Source organism: Melopsittacus undulatus, chromosome 9 (assembly GCF_012275295.1).
Source record: "Melopsittacus undulatus isolate bMelUnd1 chromosome 9, bMelUnd1.mat.Z, whole genome shotgun sequence".
NCBI classification, from domain to species: Eukaryota; Metazoa; Chordata; class Aves; order Psittaciformes; family Psittaculidae; genus Melopsittacus; species Melopsittacus undulatus.
The window spans coordinates 25,129,370-25,152,400 of NC_047535.1; the positions used below are offsets into that span (position 1 = coordinate 25,129,370).

The 23,031-nt window shown below is 43.5% G+C and overlaps 2 protein-coding genes across 5 annotated transcripts in view; one reads left to right on the plus strand and one right to left on the minus strand.

The window, feature by feature from the left end:
* The window catches only part of VGLL4 (vestigial like family member 4), a 76,343-nt gene extending 72,160 nt beyond the window's left edge, over nt 1-4,183 (plus strand). The window contains exon 6 of one of the 2 annotated variants that reach the window (XM_034066088.1): nt 1,368-1,876. In XM_034066088.1, coding sequence (XP_033921979.1) covers nt 1,368-1,636 — 269 coding nt within the window. In that variant the 3' untranslated portion in view covers nt 1,637-1,876. Of the gene's footprint in view, nt 1-1,367 lie in introns of both variants that reach the window. The other variant, XM_034066087.1, reaches the window with a different exon arrangement.
* A 6,804-nt stretch (nt 4,184-10,987) lies between these two features.
* Nucleotides 10,988-23,031, minus strand: part of ATG7 (autophagy related 7) — a 100,593-nt gene continuing 88,549 nt past the window's right edge. For 2 of the 3 annotated variants that reach the window (XM_031049202.2, XM_031049203.2), the window contains exon 19: nt 11,996-21,501. In XM_031049202.2, the coding sequence (XP_030905062.2) occupies nt 21,469-21,501 (33 nt within the window). In that variant the 3' untranslated portion in view covers nt 11,996-21,468. Of the gene's footprint in view, nt 11,103-11,544; nt 11,603-11,995; nt 21,502-23,031 lie in introns of those variants that run through there. The other variant, XR_004080605.2, reaches the window with a different exon arrangement.

The following is a 23,031-nucleotide window of genomic DNA, read 5'->3' on the forward strand; positions in this document are numbered from 1 at the left end:
CCTGTGCCACAGTGGAAGTACCAGTGTAGAATGAGGGAGAGAGGGGTTCTTTCTTCTTGTTCTGAAAAGCTGCTTTAAACAAACAAGTAAATCCTTAGTTACTGTCTAATGGACAGCAGGTCCAGCCACACTCTCATTTGAGGTGCTGCAGTTTCTCCACTCCTTCAGGAGTCAGCAGATTCAGCTGCAGTCACAAAAACCTCTTCCTGAAGGTACAAATACTCTTCTGAAACAAATGCCCTCCACCTCTGTCTATGTGGGTAGCACACATTGCTGTGGAGGGCAGCTGCTTCCAAGCAGGGAGCGTCGCCTTTCTGCCTCCTGTGCACCAGCAAGACAGAGGTAGGACCCTGGAATTCCTCTGGGGGGGGAGTTGTTATTCAAAGAAGATCCGTGTATTGTTGAAAACTGGAATTAACAGCTGAAACAGGACCCTGGAGGAGATGTTTCACCCTCACAGGAACCACTGGTGTGAAGGACCTGAGAGGACCCAAGTTTGCTGGTACTTGTCCAGGGCGAGCTCCCCCTTCGCACCCCAGCTGTATTTACATGGGCTCTGCAGCAGTGGTGAACCTTGTCAGAAAATACTTGTGTCGTGTCACTTGAACAGGTCTTGGTGCCAATACTCCAGTGAATTTTGAGATTAGTCGAGCCTGCCTGTGGCACTAAGGGCAGTCACATGGATCCTGCCGGTTTAAAGGGGATTTTAAAGATAGATCTCATGTAGACACAGATAATGTTTCTAAAGCATAAAACTGCAGCTCTCTCGCACTGAGCCTGAAGAATTAACTACTACTGTTGCACAAAACCTGGTTTTTAAGGTTGTTTCTCTTGCAATACTATGGTGCTGTTTTAATGCTTGCAGTACCTAATGCAGAGGTAGTGAATCAGTCAGCTTTCAGACCGGCTCCCAGCACAAAGTATGTAGAGGAAGATGATATCCTGAAATCAGCATTTGGCACACTGTAATTTAGAATGAGGTCTCCTCACATCCAACTGGTATCAGCAGGCTTGGGAGCTGATTTTAAAGAACTGCTTCCATCTTTTATTCTATTTAAGTAAATCTAAATATGACTTCTATGGGATTGTTTGGGAGAGTGTTTCCATAGAGTGAGAGCTGTAGTTGATACTAGCCTGAGGAAGACCTAAACTCGTATATAAAATGCTTAACAGCTGCAGGTTGCAGAAATACAAAGATATTTAACTCCATTTATTACTTTTCTTCATTTTAACCCCTTCCATGTACTCCCCCCATTCACTAACAGCTCTGTACTGCTGTGATGTCTTGCTCTGTGCTGAGGAAAACAGGAGCAATGCCAGGATTCTGCCCTGAAATAACACACTCTCTGCCTCCTTTCCCTGTGCAGCTACCACTGCCTGCGACCCGGTGGTGGAAGAGCACTTCCGCCGAAGCCTTGGCAAGAATTACAAGGAGCCTGAGCCAGTGGCAAACTCTGTGTCCATCACGGGATCAGTCGATGACCACTTTGCCAAAGCACTTGGGGATACGTGGCTGCAGATCAAAGCTGCGAAGGACGGCGTCTCGAGCAGCCCCGAGTCCGCGTCACGGCGGGGCCAGGCTTCCCCCTCCTCTCACATGGTCAATCATAATCACTCGCCCTCGGTGGTCTCCTGAGGAGAGGACCGTGACACTTGTGAATTTGCATGGTTTGACTGAGCTTTGAACAGTGCTTAAGGTAGTGTTGGGGAAGGGAGGTTAGTTTTTGACACACGTTTTTGTGTACTCACTTTTTGTTTGTAAAAGGGTGCCCTTAAAGACAATAGCAGGAACTATTTCATAAAGATTCATCTGATGTAGCATCCTTTTTTTCCTGCCTCAATTACCAAAGAAACCTCTGATGCAAATCTGCTGCCCCTTAAAAAAACTAATGCACGCAAATCCACAAAAGCCATCACGCGTAGTTGGTTGACCCAAGTGCTTTTTGCTTTTATTAGCTTCTTGAAACTAGAATTTGTCTGGTTTGCTTACATTGCTTTGGGGTTTTTTGTTTTGTTTTGGTTATTTTTCCCTCTGTGAAGTAACGTTGTATGTATATACTTGAAAAGAACTGTCATGTATGATTTGCACTATTGGAGGAGGACTGAAGTTGCATAGCAACTTTCTGGAAGATGCTAATATTTTGAGGGCAAACTGCTGAAAAAAGGGTTTAAGGATGACATTTCTATCAGTTTGATTTTTATTTTTTTTCCTTAAAACAGCTTTGGAAGGGGAAGTCTCATACAGGTTATAGGTCTTTCTCTCTTTAGATTTCAGGTGCTTAGTGCTTGCAACTGGACTGCATAATTTACAGAACACGGGCATTTTTTCCTAAACACTGCAGTTTGCTAGAGTAGAGCTGAGGTTGGAGGGTTCAATAGTGCTTAACGATGCATGTTTTATGAAAAATAGCTGGTATCTATTAATGTATAGACAGTAAGAATCATAATACTTATTAGCTTTTCTTCAGAATTAGTTTATTTTTGTCAGTAACAATCCTAGATATACTTACTGCTGGTACAGTTGTACTCTATGATATTTGTATTTGATATTCACTTTAGTAGCAGCCAGCAAAGAGGACAGCCTCAGGCCAGGCCTCAGACGACGCAGTCAGAGATAGATGGTGCGTGGTACAGGATGCTACAGCTTTGCGCATGACCGAGTCATTGTTCCTGTCTGCTTACCAGGGATTTGCTTCCTGACCCCAAGTCTGTGTAATCCACCTTGAACCAGCTGCAGAAACTGTTACCGTGACTTATCTTGGCTGGACAACAGATTGTTACAGTTTGTGAAATATGATCTTTAGTTTTTTTAAGCTTATCCATAAGCCTATGCCAAGTTGCAGCATACATTCCTCCAGTAGAGAACTTTATACAGGTATTACTGCGTTTATTATCATTTGCTATATTAATAGCTACTAACTAGAAATTAGGCGATAGAGGCAGGCGTAAACCCACAGCTGGGCTAGTACAGAGCTTTTCTTCTTGTTAAGTGTAACTGCTCTCCCCCAGACATTCCATCTTCCCAGTACAGTTGCAACTAGGGCTTTGTTTTTATACTGGGTTACCTGAAACAATTGGTTCAGTGTAGAAAGTTAGAATTAGCTGGAAGATGAACTACATGTGATGTATTATGGACTATGTTACAGTATTGGGTCCATTGTGGCTTTTACTTCTGTGTTTTGTTCTCTTTTTTAAAGTTAAGCTATTTAATTTGGAAGGATGGGGAGATTGGCTGTTGCTCTGGTTGAGAAGGTGGCTGCTCAATTCTCTTTAACAAATGAAACCCCCACCACCTAAGCCCCCAGTTTGACACATTTCACTACCATCCTACTGGGTAGTCAACGCTTCCTTGCTTTGGCATTCAGTACCCTACTCTCTGTAGGAAGATTGTTAAAAGAACACTTTTTTATATAGGTAACTTTAAGACCATCGTTACGCTGTGCGTAAAGAATGTACAGAGAATTTGTAGGTATTTTTTGAGGAACAATTAATTTGTTAATGATATGTAGCTATTTAATTTTTCCCTTTCCTTTATTGTAATCATTCTTTTTTTTCGTTTGTTTGGAGAAAAAAGTTGATCTTTTTTTTTTGTTGTAGATTTGTCTGTAATACAGTAAAAGTGCAGGAACACAGTTATTCTATGAGAACACTGCATTAGCATTAATAGCCACTAGTTTGTTATTGCTACAGGCTACTGAGCATCGTAACATTAAATACTAATGCTGTAGATGGACTCTGTGGAAAATGTGACTCCTATATTTCTTTGTAAACACAAATGTTTCTAAAGCTAATATTTTCAATAATAGCTGTTTTACAAGGTTACATTTACTTATCTGCGATAGGTAAATGGATTTGAGGGCAATAAAGATGTAATGTGATATGTCCGGTAAAACATGGATTAGACACAATAATGTCCTGAAAGCCAAAGGGGGGGGGGGGGGAGGTGGAAGGAAACTAAACTGAACTGGCCACTGTGCATGGTGGTGGTTCCCTCATTGAGCCGGGTCACCTACAGCTGCGTTTGGCAGACTCTGTGTTTGTAAATGTGTAAAATACGTCTCCCGCGGCCACATCCCACTGGGAATGGGGCGGGAAGACAGCTGTTGGTTTTTGTTTTTTGTTTTGGTTTTTTTTTTTGTACTTAAAAGTAGCCTTAAAGAACAATAAAAGTGCTCTTAAATCACCGCGCGTCAGCGTCTGTGCTGGGGGCACATGGCTTGGGAGCACGCTCTGTGTCCTGCTGCCTCCCTGCAGGACATGGGCTGGGGGGGTCAGGGACCAGGGAACCCATCCCTGGTGCGGTTCCTGCACCGCTTATCAGACACCAGTGTCCTCATCTTGTGTCCCTCTTCAGGCTCTGACCTGAGGACAGGAGCTCCTCCCTGCTGAAGGCAGCTGTATGTCCAATGTAGAAATGCAGGGGCCTGTGCTTCAGGCCAGCAGTGCTTCCAGTGGGTGTTTTCCATTCATTCATTTGACTGGAAAGGGTTAATCCTTAAAAACAAAACCCTTAAAAATCTGGTTATCTGATTTTGAGGAAGTTTGGTGAACTGTGCACAAGCCGTCAGAGCTTCAGCTGAATGTTGGAGAGGAGTCTCTGGAATTAGAGGGAGGAGACCCTAAAACCAAGGAGCCACAAAGTAAACTGTTGTAGTGGAAGCGCCTGAATGGTTTTAAAAGCCAGATAGGGGTAACAGGTTTCAGTGTCCCTGGAACTGGTGAGACTGTTCCAGTCAGTGGCTGGGTTTAGGAGGTCCCATTAGGACACATCCAGCATGATGAGTTTAACACAGCTGAGACACAGCCCTCTCCCCATGTCCATGGAAAGCAGCTAAATACACACTTTAAGAGCCCTTGGGAGGGAGGCTGGTGACAGAGCCTCCCAGTCTGCTTCCTGATGGGAGCTGGCTTCCTGTTAGGAAAAAGCATCCCTGCATCAAGATTTTGGGGCCTATGTGAAGCAAGACCAGCAGCATGGCTGCTTTTCATCAGGTCAGTAACTTACCCTGCTCTGTTTTCTATGGGATAAAGGTTAAAATACAGACATTTTTCTACCACATAATCTTTCTCATTAGCAGTAATGTTACACAAAGGGTGGCACCATGGCCTAGAGAAACTGGACCCTATACACATGTTTCACATGATTACTGAATCCTACACTATTTGCCATGGCTTATCTTCTCCTGTGACCTAACCAAAAGGTAACTTCCCACTGTGCATCCATAACCTCGCCCCTACACATACACACAGACCACATTATTTGTGTTAATTCCATTCAAAGCAGAAGTTTAGTTTTAGAAACCACACCTGACATCCCAAATATGCCGGGGATGGAGTTTGCATCTTTCTGCGTCATTCAGCGAGTGACCTCTCATGGGTGCAGTTTCTATGTATTTCAAGCCATTTTAGCTGTGAACATGAACTTCACACACAGACACAGGGAGCAGACAGTGATGGTTTGATGCAACAGGAGTGTACATCTGTGTGCCGCACACTGGCAGCACTGCTGTCTGTACTTGCTAAATCTGTACCAACAGATGTGTTTAGCACCAACAGTGCTGCTAGTACCTGACCATAGGGAACCTTCCCAGGGGATTTTGCTCACCCTTTGGGGTTGCTGGGAACTTGCACATTTATCCCCTTTCCAACCACAGCAGCAGGCAGCAGTGAGGGGAGCTCACAGGCAACAGGTACCAGTAGTGAGGTGCACTGGTGTCCAATGGATGTTAAGATTCCTGCTGCAGCAAACCCTGCATGGAACTGCTTGTAAGGCAGCTACACTGACACAGTGCAGCTGACCTGTTGGGCCTTACAACTGGACTGTTCACAACACTCGAAGGTGTAACTAGCTCAACACCAGAGATGGAGCCGTCCTACACCAGCATGACATCCTGCTCCACAGGCTGTGCTGGGGCCAGTGTGGAACAAACCAGGTCCCCCTGGGAGATCAAAGCAGCCCATGGCGACAGCACACAAATGCTCCTGCAGCCCTTCTTTGTGCAGCAGCAGTGCTGGGAGCCCACGACTCATCCATGAGGGCTGCAGGAATGGAGCCAACCCCCACACCCCTGTGTTGTGTTGCTCAATGTGATACCCTGGCACCACATGTCAGGAGTGGTTTAGATGCAGGTTGTGCCAGGGCTGCACTCACTGGTGCTGGCCCCCCATCGCTGGTGCAGGACCACTGTCTTTAGATCCTTCTTGAGGAAGAGTGAAGTGAGAAACCAGTCTGCATCCTCCTGACACAGGAGCTTCCCCTTCCTCTGGCATGGATACAGCTCCAAGTACACTAACACAGTGTCTCCAGCTCTTCCCTCAGCAGACAGTGGTGAAGCACACTTTATCCTGAAGGGCCAACAACAGAAAATACACTAATAACTAATATATACTGATCTAATAATTGTTAAAGCTCTCCTTCAATGGGAACATGCTGCACCTCTCTGTGGCGCAGCTCTCTCAAGTGCATGTCCTGTGTACAAGAGCCAGAACAGATCATTTGCTTGGTTTTGAACTGCAGTTACATATAGCTCCACAGCAGCTGCCTTGCTCTTCAGACAAAGCTCTCCCGTTTCCCCTTGCTGCTCTCCTGTCACAGCACAGAAGGCAGCAGGCCTCTGGTCTGTGCAAGGGAGTGCTCTGTCCCAGGGCTTTCCTAGGGCTGTTCCACCCAAGAGAGGCACTGGGAGGCTCTCGCAGGCACCACTCCGCACAACGAGTGACATCCAATGCGTTGAGGGGCTTCTTCTCCACAGCAGGGCACAAGCCTCCAAAGGGAGCAGCAGACCTGGGCAGATCTCACTCACCTCTGACCCATGGCAAAGCCAGGAGTGAAACCATGCAGGTACGAGGCCTTCCCCCTGGTGCTCAGCCTTCAAACCTTTGTGACTGTAGTGAAGTCAACCTTCCCTAAACCAGTTCTGAGCGGGGGATGCATGTGCCCAGCGTGTGCCCATGGCCATTCGGGACCAACTGGTGAGGTTTGAATGTGCTCACTTCTGCCTGTCACACCTGAGCATTCACAGAGAACCACGCGGAGGGGAAGGGACGTGCTGAGCAGAGCAGGGCCCAGCCCTCTGCATTGTGCCCATGGGACCCCTGCCACAAGCAGAGCCCTCAGCTCTTTGCTGACTCCATCTACCTCACCCACAGGGTTTTCCCTCTCTTTGGAGCTTCCACACCAGTGAACACGGACTTACTCTGCCACAGGACAGAGAGGGACTGCAGAATGCCAGGCTCTTCCCAGGATGAGCTCTTCCTAGGTGGCTCTTGCTTCTGGTGCTAGAAGTGGATCCTATCATGATGGAGGCAGCCCCCAGACTCACCTGACAACAGAATGCACAAGGAACATTAAATAGAAAACTCAGGTCACAGGAACCCAATCCCTCAGACCACCATGTGCTACAGGGGCTCTATAGCTGCCAATTGCTCTGTCACTTAAGGACCTCTACCCATTGGCCTGGGATTAGTCTCAGTGGGTACTCAGTGCCATGCATCAAGATCTTAACAGACTTGGAAAAAGCAGTATTCCTTTCCCTACAGCTTCTAAATAAGGACAAAGCAGTTGCTGACTCCCAGTAAGAACCTACCTCATGACATTCACATCAGGCTGTCCCAGCTTGCAGACTGGCCAGTCACTGCTCTCTGCTGCACTGTTCACTCTGATTTCACATTTCATTTTGCTGAGCAGCGGCTTTCTTATGTGCCAAGGAGAACATCTGTCTTCTCTCCATCACAAAGGCAGACATGAAGGCAGCTGCCAACATGAGGTTGTGTCAGCCCCGTGCCTGCTACATTTAATAGTCAAAAAGCTGCTTATCTAAAGACTGTTGGCTCAGTTCTCAGCCTAAACCCAGCCTTTCACCCAGAAATGTTGGGTTGGGTTGGTTGGTTGGAGGGGGAAGTGGGGATGACAATAATGGAAAGAGCTAACGATGCTAGAGAGATGAAAGCAATGGCTTCGCCTTTCCTTTGCCCGTTTCCTTTTCCCTTTTCTTTTTCCTTCCAAGTGACAAGTTCTTGGGTTTCTGAGAAAGCTCCAGAAATCCTCAGACTTAACTTCTTGAGGAGCAAAGGCGTGTTTTCAAGTGGTACCACAGGTAAGGCAGCATTTGTTGTGTGGTTTACAGCAGCAGTGAAGTCCCTTCCCCTTACCTCCACTGTGTTTATAAATCCCTTTATTAACCTGATGTTACTTTCACTCATCAAACATCTTCTCAGGGCGCTCACTGACACTGTGGCTGCTGCAGCCTCTGGGTCTGTGACACAAACACCACTACTGTGAAAACAAACCCAAGGGAACAGAGCAGCAAAGAGCTGAGGTCTCATCTCTGACACTCCCAATGTGCACCAGCAGCCATGGACATCACTGCCTGCCCACCGCAGCTCCTGCCCTGTGGAACAGGCGCTTCGCCCCAACCTCTTCACAGCACCAACAACCTGCTCTCAAAAGGAATTACAACAAGGACATGATTTCAATGGGCAAGAAACGACCCCAGGGAGAACCTGCTGCCCCAACCTGACCCCTGCCCATGGAGGCACTGGGAAAAATAAATGGGAACAGATACCAAACAAATGACGACAGTTCTTCCCTGTGAGGATGCTGAGGCGCTGGCACAGGGTGTCCAGAGAAGCTGTGGCTGCCCCATCCCTGGCAGTGTTCAAGGCCAGGTTGGACACAGGGGCTTGGACCAGGCTCTAGTGAAAGGTGTTTTGAACCACTCCTGTCATTTCATGTGTTCGTTAACTTAGCCTTCATTTTCCCCAGCCAATACAATGGAATGGCATCAGCTCAACTGCTGAGTTTTCAGGTGAGGAAATGAAGAATACAAGTCCTGCAAAGCAGCACCCATAGAACATGGTGGGATTCAGGGCTCTTGTTCTAAAGATTTTCATGGCAATAGTAGATTTCCTCACACCACAAAAATAATGCTTTTGTTATTGCCAGGCTTACAAATGTAGCCTGTAATGTGAGTCAAGGGGTGACCTTTCAGGATGATGCAAGATCAGCAGTACTAAATCAAACGCTGACACTTTAGTGATTAATCCCACAAATACAACCATTTCTGCTTGGAAATGCAGACAGAGGAGTGTGGGATCTCCTCCTGCTCTGCCTTGCTACAGCTGAACTCTGGGTGCAGTTTGGCCCTACCAGCTCTCACAGGAAATGTGAAAAGGACTGGGCAAAGGCTGAGGATCCAAGTCAATAGCAGCAGATCTACCAATAACACATCATTAAAGAAAGAGAGGCTAATGAAGGCAGGAGGAAATATTCTCTTATTTATATGAAAAGCTGGTTTCTTTCACAGCTGTCCCTGACAGATCCCATCTTTCCCTCCCCTCTGTCCTCCTGTGACATCCTCCCAGATGCATTTTCCCCTAAGGGAAGTGTTAATTTTACCAGCACAGCCAACCCAGCTCACACACCAATCCCTGCATCTTCTCACACACCAATCCCTGGATCTGCTGCTGTCCCCTTCCCTCCACCTGCACCAGAGGTACCCAGCTGAGGTACAGCATCACAGCCTCTTCACACCACTGTGGCTGCTGCAGCTGCAGTAACCTGGCACAAAGTGCCTTGGGGCTGCCGAAAAACCAAAGTAACTTGCCAGACTGCAACAGTGACATCTGCCCAAGGCTCCAAAAGCTGCAACTGTGCAGAGCTTTCCTTGAACTGACTTCTTCTAAAGCGTAAGTCCTTCCTTTGAGCCATTAATAGCAATGAAATTTATACTCAGAATGCAGATCTCCAGAGCTCAACAAGAAAACTGTGAGTGCATCCAATTTGATCTGCTGCCCAGAATGTAACATCTAATGCTGGTATACTGACACCAACTATGTGCTCTTGCTACTAGAGAATCAACAGCACTTGGACTTGGGGACTTCTTTACACTACTCCACAGCCATTCCAAACTGTTTCTTCTGCCTCTATAATACTACAGAAAGGATCCAGGCCATCGCTTTTGTATTACTTGCACAAATCTCAGCTGATTTGCTGGCTGCTTGCCCTCCACAGATACCAAGGTATAACAAACAGAACATGAATCAAAGAGTTGCATGGACAAGGAAGCCTTCTCTGCCATGCAGGTATTTTGCCTATAACTTAGTGAAAAACGTTACGGTGGTAGCACCAGTACCTCACCACAACCCTGCTCTGTGTCCACAGAACAACCTGAATTCATGAGAAAATATTCCACTTGAATATTCAGAAGCCAAATTAAAATCAGATTATTATAAATAATTACATTTGGGAATAATTCTGTTCTTGAGCCCTTTAGCTTCACATTTCCAAGTCTTTCTACACAGCCACAAAACAGATGTGCTCATTATTAAATTAAAGAAAAAATAAACCAGATTCTTGGGAACTGAAGGAACACAAAACAAAACCCCCAGGGTTGGGAGACCAGCAACAACATTTTGAGAGCTGAGAAAGCTGTAATCTACCCAACTGGTCAGACTGGAGAACAGTAAAGAGTCTCTCCTCAGGAAGCCTCCACTGCTGAGCTCTGCAGCCCTGATGTGGGAATCAGCTACACTACAACCTCAAACCAAAACACGTCAAGAACTTCCACATAGGATGGTGTTTAAGGCTGCTTAAGCAAGTGTATTGGTCTAACTCCTCTGCAGGTGCACATTAAGAATGCTCCTCTCCTTCCTGAGAGCACTAGAAAAGTTGGATGACAAAAGAGAAGTAGCAATTTCTGCAACAGAGAAAGGGAGAAGAGGGAAGTGTCTGGCTATCCTCTGCTCCCTTAGTAAGCTCTGAAACCCTATAGCTTGAGCAACCCTAGAGGAAGCCCCAACACACAAGAAAACTGATGCTAAACCTCAGAACTTCCCATAGATGGACTGGCCCTGACCAGCAGAAGGGCCAAGACCTGTCAATATGCATGGAAACAAACTGAAGCTCTTAGGAGGAATGTAAGTTATTCCACGACAGTGACAATACCTCTGATGGGAAAGCTGCCAGACTGGGGTCCCTGATCCACTCCTCCTAAAGCCTCCAATAGGAAGCCAATCTCTTGATAGCTGTGTCCCAGCTTTCTTCCACGTTCCTCTGCTTCTGGCATTTCTGCTTTTCTTCTGCCCTTCATACCCTCTCCCATCTAGAATGGAAACAGGGGAAGAACAGAAAATACTAGCATGGTAGGACAGAAGAAATTGCTGGAGCTTCATTACAACAGAGATTTGGGGCAGTGATTTCACAGGATCTCAGCTCATTTGCTCTTCTCTCATAACTGAAGTTTTATATTTCTTTTTGTGGAAAGTTTCACTGGAGGAAACAGCCAATGCCTGAACTGTGAAAGCCCAGTAAAGCACACCAACATCACTAACACCACTCTATAGTCCAACAAACCGCAGGTCCTGGCAGCTTATTTACACCTTGTACTTGGTTCAGGACCAGTTCTCTGCAATTCTCTCCAGAAATGGACAAGGAAAGGGTTTTTTCTCCCCTGGAGAACATTTCCACTCCAGGGTGAGATCTAATCAGAAATGCTTGGTAACTAAGTACATTAAAAAAAACCCAAAATCAAGCCCAATTCTTACTTGCTTCTTGCTTCTTCATTTTTCTGTTCCAATACTGAAGTCAATGCACACCTTCCTCCTGCAAATGAATCCAAACCTTTAGTTCTAGGGGACAGAAACGTGAAATGGCAGCGCAGGCCTTGGAGAACACAACTGATACGATTTCTAGCCACTTTCAGACCGGATTGCTATATTGCTACCCTGATTTCCAGTGGTGCTAACAACCCAAGCTGAGTGTGGACCCGAGTCCCTTTGGGAGCAGCATGCACATGCTGTGAAACAAACAGCGAAGTGTGCCCCAGTCAGACTGGTCACAACCAACACAAGTCTCAAAACCAGAAACTTATTTTAAGAAGTGCACTCCACTAACTTCTGTGCTTCTTTTCCATGAGAATAACAAAGCTCTTTTATCCTGGTAAGCATATTATCCAGCACATCCATGCAAGAAAGAGCAGAACTGAAACAGCAAGCATTTAAAAGTTAACACATTTATTTGATCCTCTTCTACACAAGTAAAGTTTTTAAAATACATGCTTAAGATTTTTTTTTTCTTTTAGAATTCCAAAACCCAGTTTAAGACACCATCAGTCTGGTTTAGAGCATTCAAAGATGGGCATCCAAAAATCAAGGCAGATGAATTTCACTTCTGTCCAGGCTGATTAAAAGGTATTAAAAGACAATGCTAGAGATGAGATACACCTGTATGATCTCTGTATGTGTCCTGTGCCAATGCCTAGCTGACTCAATCAAGGTTGGTCTTGCTATACTATGCACTTACTCAGCAGAAGAGGCTCCACCAAAGCATGCTTAGACAGAGGATGGGAGGTGGAGATGAAGTGACTTTCTTTGGCCTCACTGGACCTTCTGTGGTACAGCCCATATGTTCTGCCTCAATCCACCTTCCCATGTCTATGAGTACCACATAGAGGACAAAGCTGCTTTAAATAAGCAGTGTTTTTTAAATTAATAATAATTAATTGCATCCGTCTCCAATCTGTGAAAGCTGGAACATCACATTTTAGCTTTGAAATTTCTGAAGCCACAATCACTGACTACTATAGCAACAAAATCACTAAGAAAACATAATCTGGTCATACTCTGAAACAATGTTCTCCTGCACGTCCTTGTGGCATGAATATCAGCCCCCTCCCAACACTCAAGTGACATTTAAACCACATTCGTTTCCAGTATCTCATGTTGTTATTAGCTATTCCTACCTGATTTTTCAGCATTGCGTATCTTGACATTATCTACCAGAATCTCTTAATGACATTTCCAGATACTAACAATAGGAAGCTAAATTAAGTGGCAGATATTGTAACGGCTGGAAATGAAATGAGAGTATCTGCAGCAACAGGGGAACACTGCACACACACTAGTTGACTTGCTCCCTGTTTCTCCCTGTCAAACCAGAGTGTGGTTAACAAAGAAGCCTATGTCAAGTTTGTAGTGCTCAGCACTAGTGAACTCCAATAAAATGCCGTTAGCAAGTAATGGAAACATCTTACCCAGGATTGCTGAGAGCATCAGTGACAGAGAGTGTCAGGCAGTGGGTGAGAATGATCTAGCTATGTACTGCACCATCAGCTGCTGCCCTGCAGGGCTCAGGGGCAGATCAGGTATAGCTCACTCATTCCTAGCTGCACACAAGCAACATACAAGAGTAAACTTTTAATTAGTTCATTAGCTTAATTAGTGGAAAATTGTCTTTAGGTTTGTGTGACTCAGTAATTGTCTCAAAGCATTCCCAACTCAGTACCAGTAACAACACACAACTATGGCCCTAACAGCCACTGGAAGAGTCTGAGATACTCCAACAGAAGCATGCAGGACCCCTGCACAAAGGTAACGTAGAAAAGGAAGGAACCAAAGGAAGCTGAACCTTAACTGGGAGACAGACCATTACTGATATCACCTCCCAGAATACATGGATGACCTTAAGTTTTCCTTTCACATAGAACCCCCATGGCACTGCCTGCTGAGTGAGAACTCTACAATCCGAGCACAACCAAAAGACATACCTAAAATCTCTGCTACACTAATTTCTATAGTTCCAAAACTGCTTCTATTTAAACAAAATGGCAGCACTCCTCTGCTCATGACAATACTACATCACTGTAATACTCTGATAGCCTGTCTGTGAACACAATGAATAAATGACCTGGACAGACACCCAACTTGTCACATTCCACCGATGGCAAGAATTCCTGGGCAGGAATTAGCAGCAGTTTAACAGCCAGCTTCTGCAGTGACATCACTGGGGGTTGTCCATGGAAGAAAGGCAGCTGCAGCCGCTGCTTGTCCCCCCTCCCATGGCTCCCTGACCCATCCCCTGCTCCTGCTGCCTTTGGAGGCACTGCAGAGGAGCCAACTTCAATCTGGCTCCTCCTATTTCTCCCCTATATTTATACAGCATTATCACTGAAAGGTATCAGTTGCAGGAAAGGAAATACTGAAATCTACCAAGAACCTGCTATGGCGCAAACACACACTGTTGAGAGCAGTGAGGGAGATCCATTAAAACTGCCAAGTAGCAGGAAAACACATTTCTTTTCTTTGTATTACTTCCAAAGTAATAATGGAAAATTATGCTCAGACCTTTTCCTTCCGCCATGCTGCCCCACCTCCTTCCTCCAGACCAGGAGCGAATTAAGAATGCATTATAACAACAGAACCTCTACAAAGGCCTAATCACAATTCTTTCATTCATAAATAGCTTGTGTAGAAATGTGGATCTCCTGCTTTAAGTCAACATCAGCATCAGTGATCTGAAGGGACAGAACACACCCAGTGTGGTTACTCACAATGGCCAGGCTGCCTTAGGTCATTAAACCCCCTCAGCCCCTTCCCCCTCATGAGAAAACAAAGCTGCAAGTACTAAAAGAAAAGCCAACAGCCCCTGTTTAGGAAATGGGCAATTCAAACACCCGCTGATGTCATCTCATTTCTGCCCTGCCTGAGTCACAGGTTCCTGAGGAAGTGGGAACACCTACAGCATTACTCTATGAAAGTATGGAAGTCTGGAAGAGGTTTGGAAGCATGAAATGAAAATAAAAACACAGGCAAAGCAAAAACTCCCAGCAAAATCACACCTACATTACAGAGTTCCCTGCCTCTTACGCCAGTCTGAAAGAAGACAGATGAATGTGCATGTCCATCAGCATCTCTCCTTTACAGGGAGGCACTGAGCACTGGGGTGGGAAGGAGATATTCATAGGGAGAGAAAAACACAGGGAGAAGAGACACCAATTTACTAACTGGCAAACGCTGGAGCTCAAAGGCACTCTGTGGAGTGGACCAGGCCTGGAAATTCCACAGCCCTGGCCTTTCTTCCCAGCCCACTGACAGGACATGGAAACAATCCAAGCAGTGTTTCTTCACGCAGTTTTAGCCCATACTGGTTTTGATTTAGATTGTACAATCATTGCAGAAATGAGATGCCAGCTTGCATTGCCAGTGCAGCAGCTCCTGTGCAGGAAGCATCAACTGCACGTCCTGTGGAGGGGGCACACATTAGATCAAAAGGGATATTGAGGGAAACACTATTGACCTCCTTGGTGTGAAGGGAACCAGACTAATGCCTCTCCTTTGTTAGTTACGCAGTGCACAGTAGTATTTCACTAAGAAATCAAACAATGAATCATTCTGCTGAGATCTTGCAAAAAATCAAATGTCCTGGTGCCAAAAAAGCAAGCTGAAGTTACACACAAGCCTAAATTTTTGGATACTCAAGAACTACTGAAGCAGCAATCCACAGCCAAAGAATGTAAGAACAGAAAGTGACTGTATGGGAAAGAAGTTACAAAGAGCAATTTTAAAAAGCCAGTGCTTTTGATTTGCAGCAGTACAACACTATGTGTGCTGCTGTCTTTTCCTGTTAGCTTACTAAAACATTCTGTTAAGAAGTAATGCAAAATTTTCAGCATTTTAAATGAAACGCACATGTGCGTATGACCTTCAGTTCCAGAGACAAAGTCCATTGTACTTTATGTCAATGTCCTATACAAACATGTATTCAAAGATCAAGAGGAAACAGGCATTTAGACAGCTACAGCAGATGGAAAGACAGTGTGTACTCCATGCCAGTCAGGAAACATAACACACTTGTTTTTAGGACTCCTGATTGTCCCTTTTTATTCCCAAGTCCAAAGCAGCATTGGCAAGGAGCTACAATGGCAAGGGAGCCCTGGCCTGATTAAACAGAAAGAAACCATGCTATTTTGTTTGCAAAGATCCAGCAAACAACCGAGGGGTTCTGAAGATCTTTTCAGACTGCCCAAAATAATTCCACCAGATCTGGAAAATATTGCTATGGTGAGGTTGCAACAGGCAGATAATGTTGTCAGGTATTGAGGGCAACAACCGGAACTTGAAATTACATGTGGCTGGAGTACTCATCTGCATCCTTATCCTGGGTGAGATCACCTGTGCTGGGAAATTAGGTGAAAATACTGCTGCCCTAAGATACAGAATACTTTAAGGTACTTAACATCATTGCTACTTGAGCTTAATGCTATTAATTCTTTTGGGAGGAGGTTCAGTTTCCCTCCTGCATTGCCAGTTTCCTTGGCCAGGTTAATATAATCCTCAAGTGACTCACTCCAAAGACTTCACTACAACCTGGACAAAACCCCAGTGGACTGGCTGGTGGAAGAACAGGAGTTGCTGAGTCTCAGCTACTGTACTTATGAGAAAAGCGGCTATAAACTGGCACAAGCATAGCCTATTCTGGTTAACTTTATACAACAATAGCCAAGAATACCTCAACAGAACGCAGACCGATTTCTTTGATCCAGGATAACTGAGAATGAAAACCATGGATATCCTTTGCCAAGTACATAGATCCAATTTCCAGACATTTTTTGTAAAGCACGAAGTCCTCTGTTCTGTCCTGTCTGTCAATCACTGCTCACTACGAAGAGCCACTGTTACCAGCAGGAGTGAACGGAAGGGTATCAATAAAATGAGACAACACTATCAACAAATTGTTAGGGTTTTTTACTGCAAAACCTGTCAAGTGCTGCACAGACAAGAAAATTAAAATTATTACACTGGATAGCTGAGGTGGTAATACAGAGGGTATAACTGCAACATATATATGTATATATATACACATATATGTATAACCTGTGTGGGGCCACAGTATTTTTAACCACTGTTAGGTTTCTGGAGAAGGTCCAGGCAGCTGCAAAAGGGAAAGAGAGCTGGAGCTGAGCATGGGATAGGTAGGTAGGGGTTTATAAGTTAGGAATTTACACACTGCTGTGACAGTCCCAAGACCTTCTAATGTGGTATTTCTGTCTTTAAAAACAGTGAGTCCAGGTGCTCCGAAAGACAGAAGGTGCACAAGACTCTCATGATGGGAAGTTTCATTTTGGCAGGATATGCATGAGCACAACATCTGCACTGAAAATTAAAAAAAAAATAAGAAAAAGAAGAGGAATTAATTAAGCCATGTCAAAAGATTCAGGAAAGAAAAAAATGCTAACAGGCTCGGGCCATCTTCCAGACTACGTTTCTTTGGAAGTTTACTACAGTTTACTATATTACAAATACTTCTTTAATGGCTCTCTTTGGAGTATAAATGCTCATTTGCTTCTAAGGAAAGCATTACATTAGTATAAAAAAAACAGGAAAAGTAGCAAGGAAAAATGCCCATCTAGCTGCTCATGCTCTCTTCAGCTTTTGTGTACTCTTAATGCAAAATCCCAGCACAGCCAACCCCAGATCCATGGGGTCTGCAGTACAGGAATGGCTATTTGCGCTGCTGGCCTCTCACAGCTGGCACAATGACAGGGAAGGCCGGTTATGTGTTAGCTTGCAACATATTTATTTTTTACAGGAATGTTAACTATCCTTCCTATTCCCGTAAGAACAGAGAGTCAGAATTCTCCTTGAACTCTGAAGATACGATTTTACTTTGAAAAGAAAGTATATAAATATATCCTCATGGCTTCTGTCATGGCTCTTAATGATTCTGTAAGGCAGAGTTGTTGTTGATCAACAGCAGGAAAGCTGGCATCAGAAACTTAGTGATCTTTTCACACATTACTGGCATTAATGAGAATCCTACATACCAAAGTCTATTCTCAGTCACATCTCGGCAATCTCACCGTTTTTATTGATTTGGCTGGAAAAACAGGAAGGAAACTCAAAGGAAAGTTGGGAGCTGGGTGAACTCTTCATGGCCCAACGCTGTCCCAGAGTATGCAATGGTGAAGCAGCTACTGGTGGACTCGGCAGTGCTGGGTTAACCTTAAGGATCTTTTCCTACCTAAATGATTCTATTAGCAATTCCAATTAGACTATTTAACATTCATTTAGAAGGAATTTGTTCATTAAGAGGCAGAAACAAGTGCTATGATATGATTATTCTACATGCACAGTGTAAAGTTCAGAAATACATAAAACCCATTTCATAAGACTTTTCTATGAGAGCACAGGTGAGAAACTAAAAGAAAATGCTTATGTATAAAAATACTCAATTTTGATAATATTTCTCTTGCACATATTTAAGGTGAGAAGCTGAATCTTATATAAGCAGAATTAGAAAGAACATGATACGGGAAGTGAAATAAGAATATCAAATGTGACAAAAAAAGAAATTTTAGTTTATGTCACAGGACACGACACCAAAGCCATACAGAACACAGGGAAAGGAAAAATGTTTTTCCAGGCTGAAGCTTAATGATTTAAGGGCTGGAGCAATCACTACAGTTGCCTTTGATGTGCCAAACTAACTATTGTGCCGTTGACTTCTGCTGAAGCACCATCTCCCTTTAGATCTTTGGACTTACCAGCTTCCTCAGAATATAGATCCTATGGTTCCATTCCTCAGTGATTTTCTCAACCAACCTGTCTCGGCCATCCAAGCGCAATTTCATGGATGTAAGCGTAATTTTCAAATTTGTGCCCTTTCTCCCTTATAAAGCCCAGCACTGAAGGCTTAAGATTCAAACTAGCCCCATGCTCCATGTAATAGTCCCGTGTGGGCTGAATCACCTAGTGGCTACAATTCTGCCGACTTTAATAGCACTAAGACAGTTTACACAATAGAAAGGGAATGCCCTGAGTGAAATTTAATCCCAACCGACAATCCATGACGCTAGGAAAGAGGCCTTCCACAGCAGACTGTGAAAGCATGGATAGAGAGCAAGTGAGGGCTTTAAATAAGAAAACTCTCACACAAAATCTCAAGTTCTTCAGTCTCTTAACTGCAGTACTACTCCATAACAAATTCTGGTCCCCAACCAGCAGACACAGTGAAGGGAGGGATGACATGAAGAAATATTCTAGTTAGTAGAAGTGTGAAGCAAACAGAGACTATCATTTCATGAGTGTCTGTAACACTGAGCACAAAAACGATGTCAACAGCTCTCTGTGATCTTCTGAGATTATTAAATGCCCTCAGATGTGACATGCAGGTGTTACAGTTGCCTTCTGTGAGCTACAGTCCCACCCACACAGCCATACAGTGCCATTACACTCGTGCTGGATAGTTGAGGAAGATGAGTAGATTTCTCTGAGGCTGTTCATTGCCCTCTTCCCAAAACATTAGGTTTATTTGGGTTCTACAATGGAAGTTAGAATTTGGGCTCTTCACTGATGCCTAGGAGGACATGGCAGCATGAATCAAATTTAACTCCTACTTCTTTCATGAAGAAAAGATTAGCTTCTCCCATCAAACAGCAATAACTGGAGCTGTGGACTGTGCTGACAGTCTGCATTAGTGCACACAAGGCAGTAAATAAATATCTTTATCTGTTAATAGTATTTTAATGTGCATTCATTCATTTCAATGGATTCTCATGATTTCTCACTCAGTAGATGCCTAGAAATCGCTTAAAAGAAAAGTAAGAACAATTCTGGCCTGCAAGGAGAAAGAAAACAACATTATAGTTAGACAACGGAAGTTATTCCAAGTCCAACTGAAGTGTTTCTGAGCATCAGAGACATCTGGGAAGCATATGTACAGGAAACCACTCAGCCTGAGAGAGTTGTGTTACTGAAATTACAGAGGTAAGGAAACATTACATTAACCCTGAGTTTTGAACCTTTCTATCTTGTATCCTTGTGCAGTTAGATACTTTCAGCGTAAAGCTACAGTGGGAGTTCAACATGACAAGCACAGTTTCAGCTGTTTAAGAAATTATTAATGTTCATCAGTTTTTGGAAAGATGTCTCAATTTCAAGTTTTAGATAATCAAAAACTGCAAAGGATTTTCACACTCCAAGAGATAAAAATACCCATCATTCCCTTTGAACTACCAAGTACTGATTCATGATTCCTGTTGGACTATGGCATGGCTAACAAAATGGAAGTAATTTGTGCTCGTAACTAATTATGTACATTAACAAACTGCTTTCAAATGGTCATAGCACATCATCAGTCTTATTGTTCAGTGCCTGACCACCAAACGAACAGTTTCCTTTCATTATGAATCTTTCAAAAAATATATTTCATTAATATATATTTTTATATTACAATGAAGTTAGTTAAACACAACATTCCCTTAAGGCTTCTTAAGAAATCACATAAATAGAATGAATATGATAGTTACAATAAATACAAATAATAGCTATTTTAGATACTTGATGCAGACATCAGCATGTTTCAAAAAATCTTCTTTCATGACTGGAACATGGGAGTTGCAGATATCCTTGTTTTAGGCAAATGAGACCTGACAGAACTTCTTCTAATGTGGCAAAAGAGAGAAGCTGTGGCATTATCTCTACCAAATATTCAGAGCTTATGTTAAGGAAGGTACTACAAATAACTGGACTGACCAACTAATTTTCATAACATATACAGGAAATAAAGACTGCTTGCAGATACAGTAGTTTGCATTTTTTTTCCGAGAAACAGAAAGCTATAAAGGGGATATCATAATACTCTTTAAAACATATTCCAAGACAAAACCCAACAGATTCACTTTCAATTTTGTTATAATGCATTTGGGTATTTCTCAAGTTATCTTTTCAATGCAAGGATTCTCAAAGTACAGCCACAACCCCTGAAGCCATTCCTGATGCTGCAAACACTGAAAATCCAACAAAAAAGAATATCAGAATTGCTCTTTTGTAATACCTGTGAAGTGCTGACCAGCAGCATCCAAGAACAGCAAAGTCAAAGAACTAATTTCTTATTTCAGTTAAGCATTTCTCTATGAGTTTTGACTGAATCAATGATCTATCCCCCAAAGCAACTTTTGCTATGTAACTGAGCCTTCTCTCTGAACTTTAGGGGAGCCTGATCAGGGTACCAATGCATTTTAGTCTTTCCTGTCTGAAAATAAGTCAAACCACATTGTTTCCATAGCATGAAATTATGAGATCTCTACAGAGAACAACAACTCCCTTGTCAAAGGTAAGAACAATCAATTGCACTATAAATATGTGCTTTGAAAGAGCAAGCAATGTTGTATAGGCATTAGGTGTAGGTTCTTACCTACTCCTCCTTTCCTTAAAGATGCAGTTTAACTCCAAATAGCAAAATATTCTTAATCTGTTAACTATAAATTCCAACTAAAAGGGCACAAATCTGGGAAAGATGAAAAAAGACATTTAGACATGTTGCGTGGACATGTCCATTGAGAAGCAAAAACTAAAAACTGGGGCAAGTAGAACACCGAAGTTTGCTTAAGCAGCACATTTTACATGTAAGCCATATTTAGAAGCTAAAAAGAAAAAAAAAAAGGACAAAAAAAAAAGACAATGAGGTTTAAACATAACCACATTGCTTTAGTTATTTACATAATAAAACTGTGGAGACTTAGATCCATAACAGACTGCTTTGCAGGTGAAGGAATTAATGTCAAAATGTGGATTCTATTTGTTTGTATCTGTAGCTGTCAGAATGGTTAAGCAATCGTTAGCTTGTCATGTAACAGATAAAAGGCAGGCTCCAGTCCAAAGCAGGTCATCTTCCATTTATTCAGCTGATTCTCAGACTGTTTCATCATCACTCATATCCCAGATCTGCAACAAAAAAGGAACTGTTAATTTTCATTTCTGGAGTTTAAAGATGCTATTAACATCCTCTTAGAAAATTAGTATTACTATTTAAAAGGGAGAATGAATAACGTTTTGTGGACTGCTGACTAGCACCAGTGGAGCTTTAGATAAAATTTAGTATTTTGTTTGTTAACAACCTATACACCATTCATTTGGGGGTATTTTTTAACATACATTTCAGCATTTGCTCCTGAAGTGCCAGGAATGGCATCAGTCCTTTGTCCCTGGGGGGAACGACATTGAGTTCATGTGCTCCAGAACATAATTTGTGTGTTGGCACGGAATGGCCTACTAAGTTATCCTCTCATTTCACATCCTGACCACTAAAATATATCTGAAGAAATACAGAATGTGAATGGTTATTTCAACTGTAAATGCTTCTGGGCACAAAGCAGTATTTTCTATGTCTCGTACACTGCAGCAACCTTCACACTTGCACTCGTTAGACAAATAAATACAAATAACCCCGTTTCTACACAGGCAACAAGGACTACTGACCTATAGCTTTAATAAACCCCTTCCAGAAAACATGTATTTCTGGAATTTGAAAACATTCCAGAAAAAAGCTCCTCAGATCCAACCTGGGGGAACATCTCAAGTAAAACATTTCTGTACAGTCCTACAAGCTGTGTAAAACGAAAACTCGGAATGGTTACGTTTTCTCAGTTCCTAGAAGCGTTGCAAAATGGTGCAAATCCTCATGGAAAATACTGAAGGAACAGTTTGTTTACAAAAGGGAAAAAAAAAGTTTTCATCCTGCCCTAGATGAGCGGCTTGGAGCTTGCCAAGGCAAACAAGTCCAGCTCACCAGTCCGGGTCAAGGATGTGGAAAATAAATACAAACCCCCAAATCTTTAAATAGAGTTTATGGTATGATTCAAGCTGGCAGAAAGCAAGAAATCAAAAGTTGAGGCCAATAATCCTTCTTTGTCCAGCCCACTCCCACTGTTGAAAGCAAAGCCCATAGTTTGCAGTGCTTACAAGCACACCTCTGGCAAAGCAGCAGAAGAAATACCTTTAAAAATGCACCATGAAGGGATTCAAAGGCAAAACTGAAAAAAGCCAACCAGCAGCCCTGAAAGTGCCTCCTTTACCCACTGAACAGACACACCAGGAGCGCACCCAGCTCCTCTGCTCTGTGCTTTCCCACCCTCTGTCCCAGTATGGGTGAGGAGGCAAGTACACTTGTACACTCTCCCTTCTGCTGTTTGCTCTTGACAGAGAGAGGCTGTGAGCCTGCCTGTTACATCAGCAAGTCTGTGTGAGGAAAGCACTTCCAGCCAGGAACTGGCTGGCTGCTCCAGAATTCCCACAGTGCTCAGAGAGCCCTTTTGCCTTACACGTTTTAGGGGCAGTGCTTGCATCACCCTAACGCCCCACACAACACAAAGTGCAGCTCCCACGGCACTGCCATTTCTGTCTGGTGAACCTAAAGAGAAGAAAGCAGCTCCCTGCATGCGGCCTTGACAGCCAGGACAGGCAGCCATGGAGGGC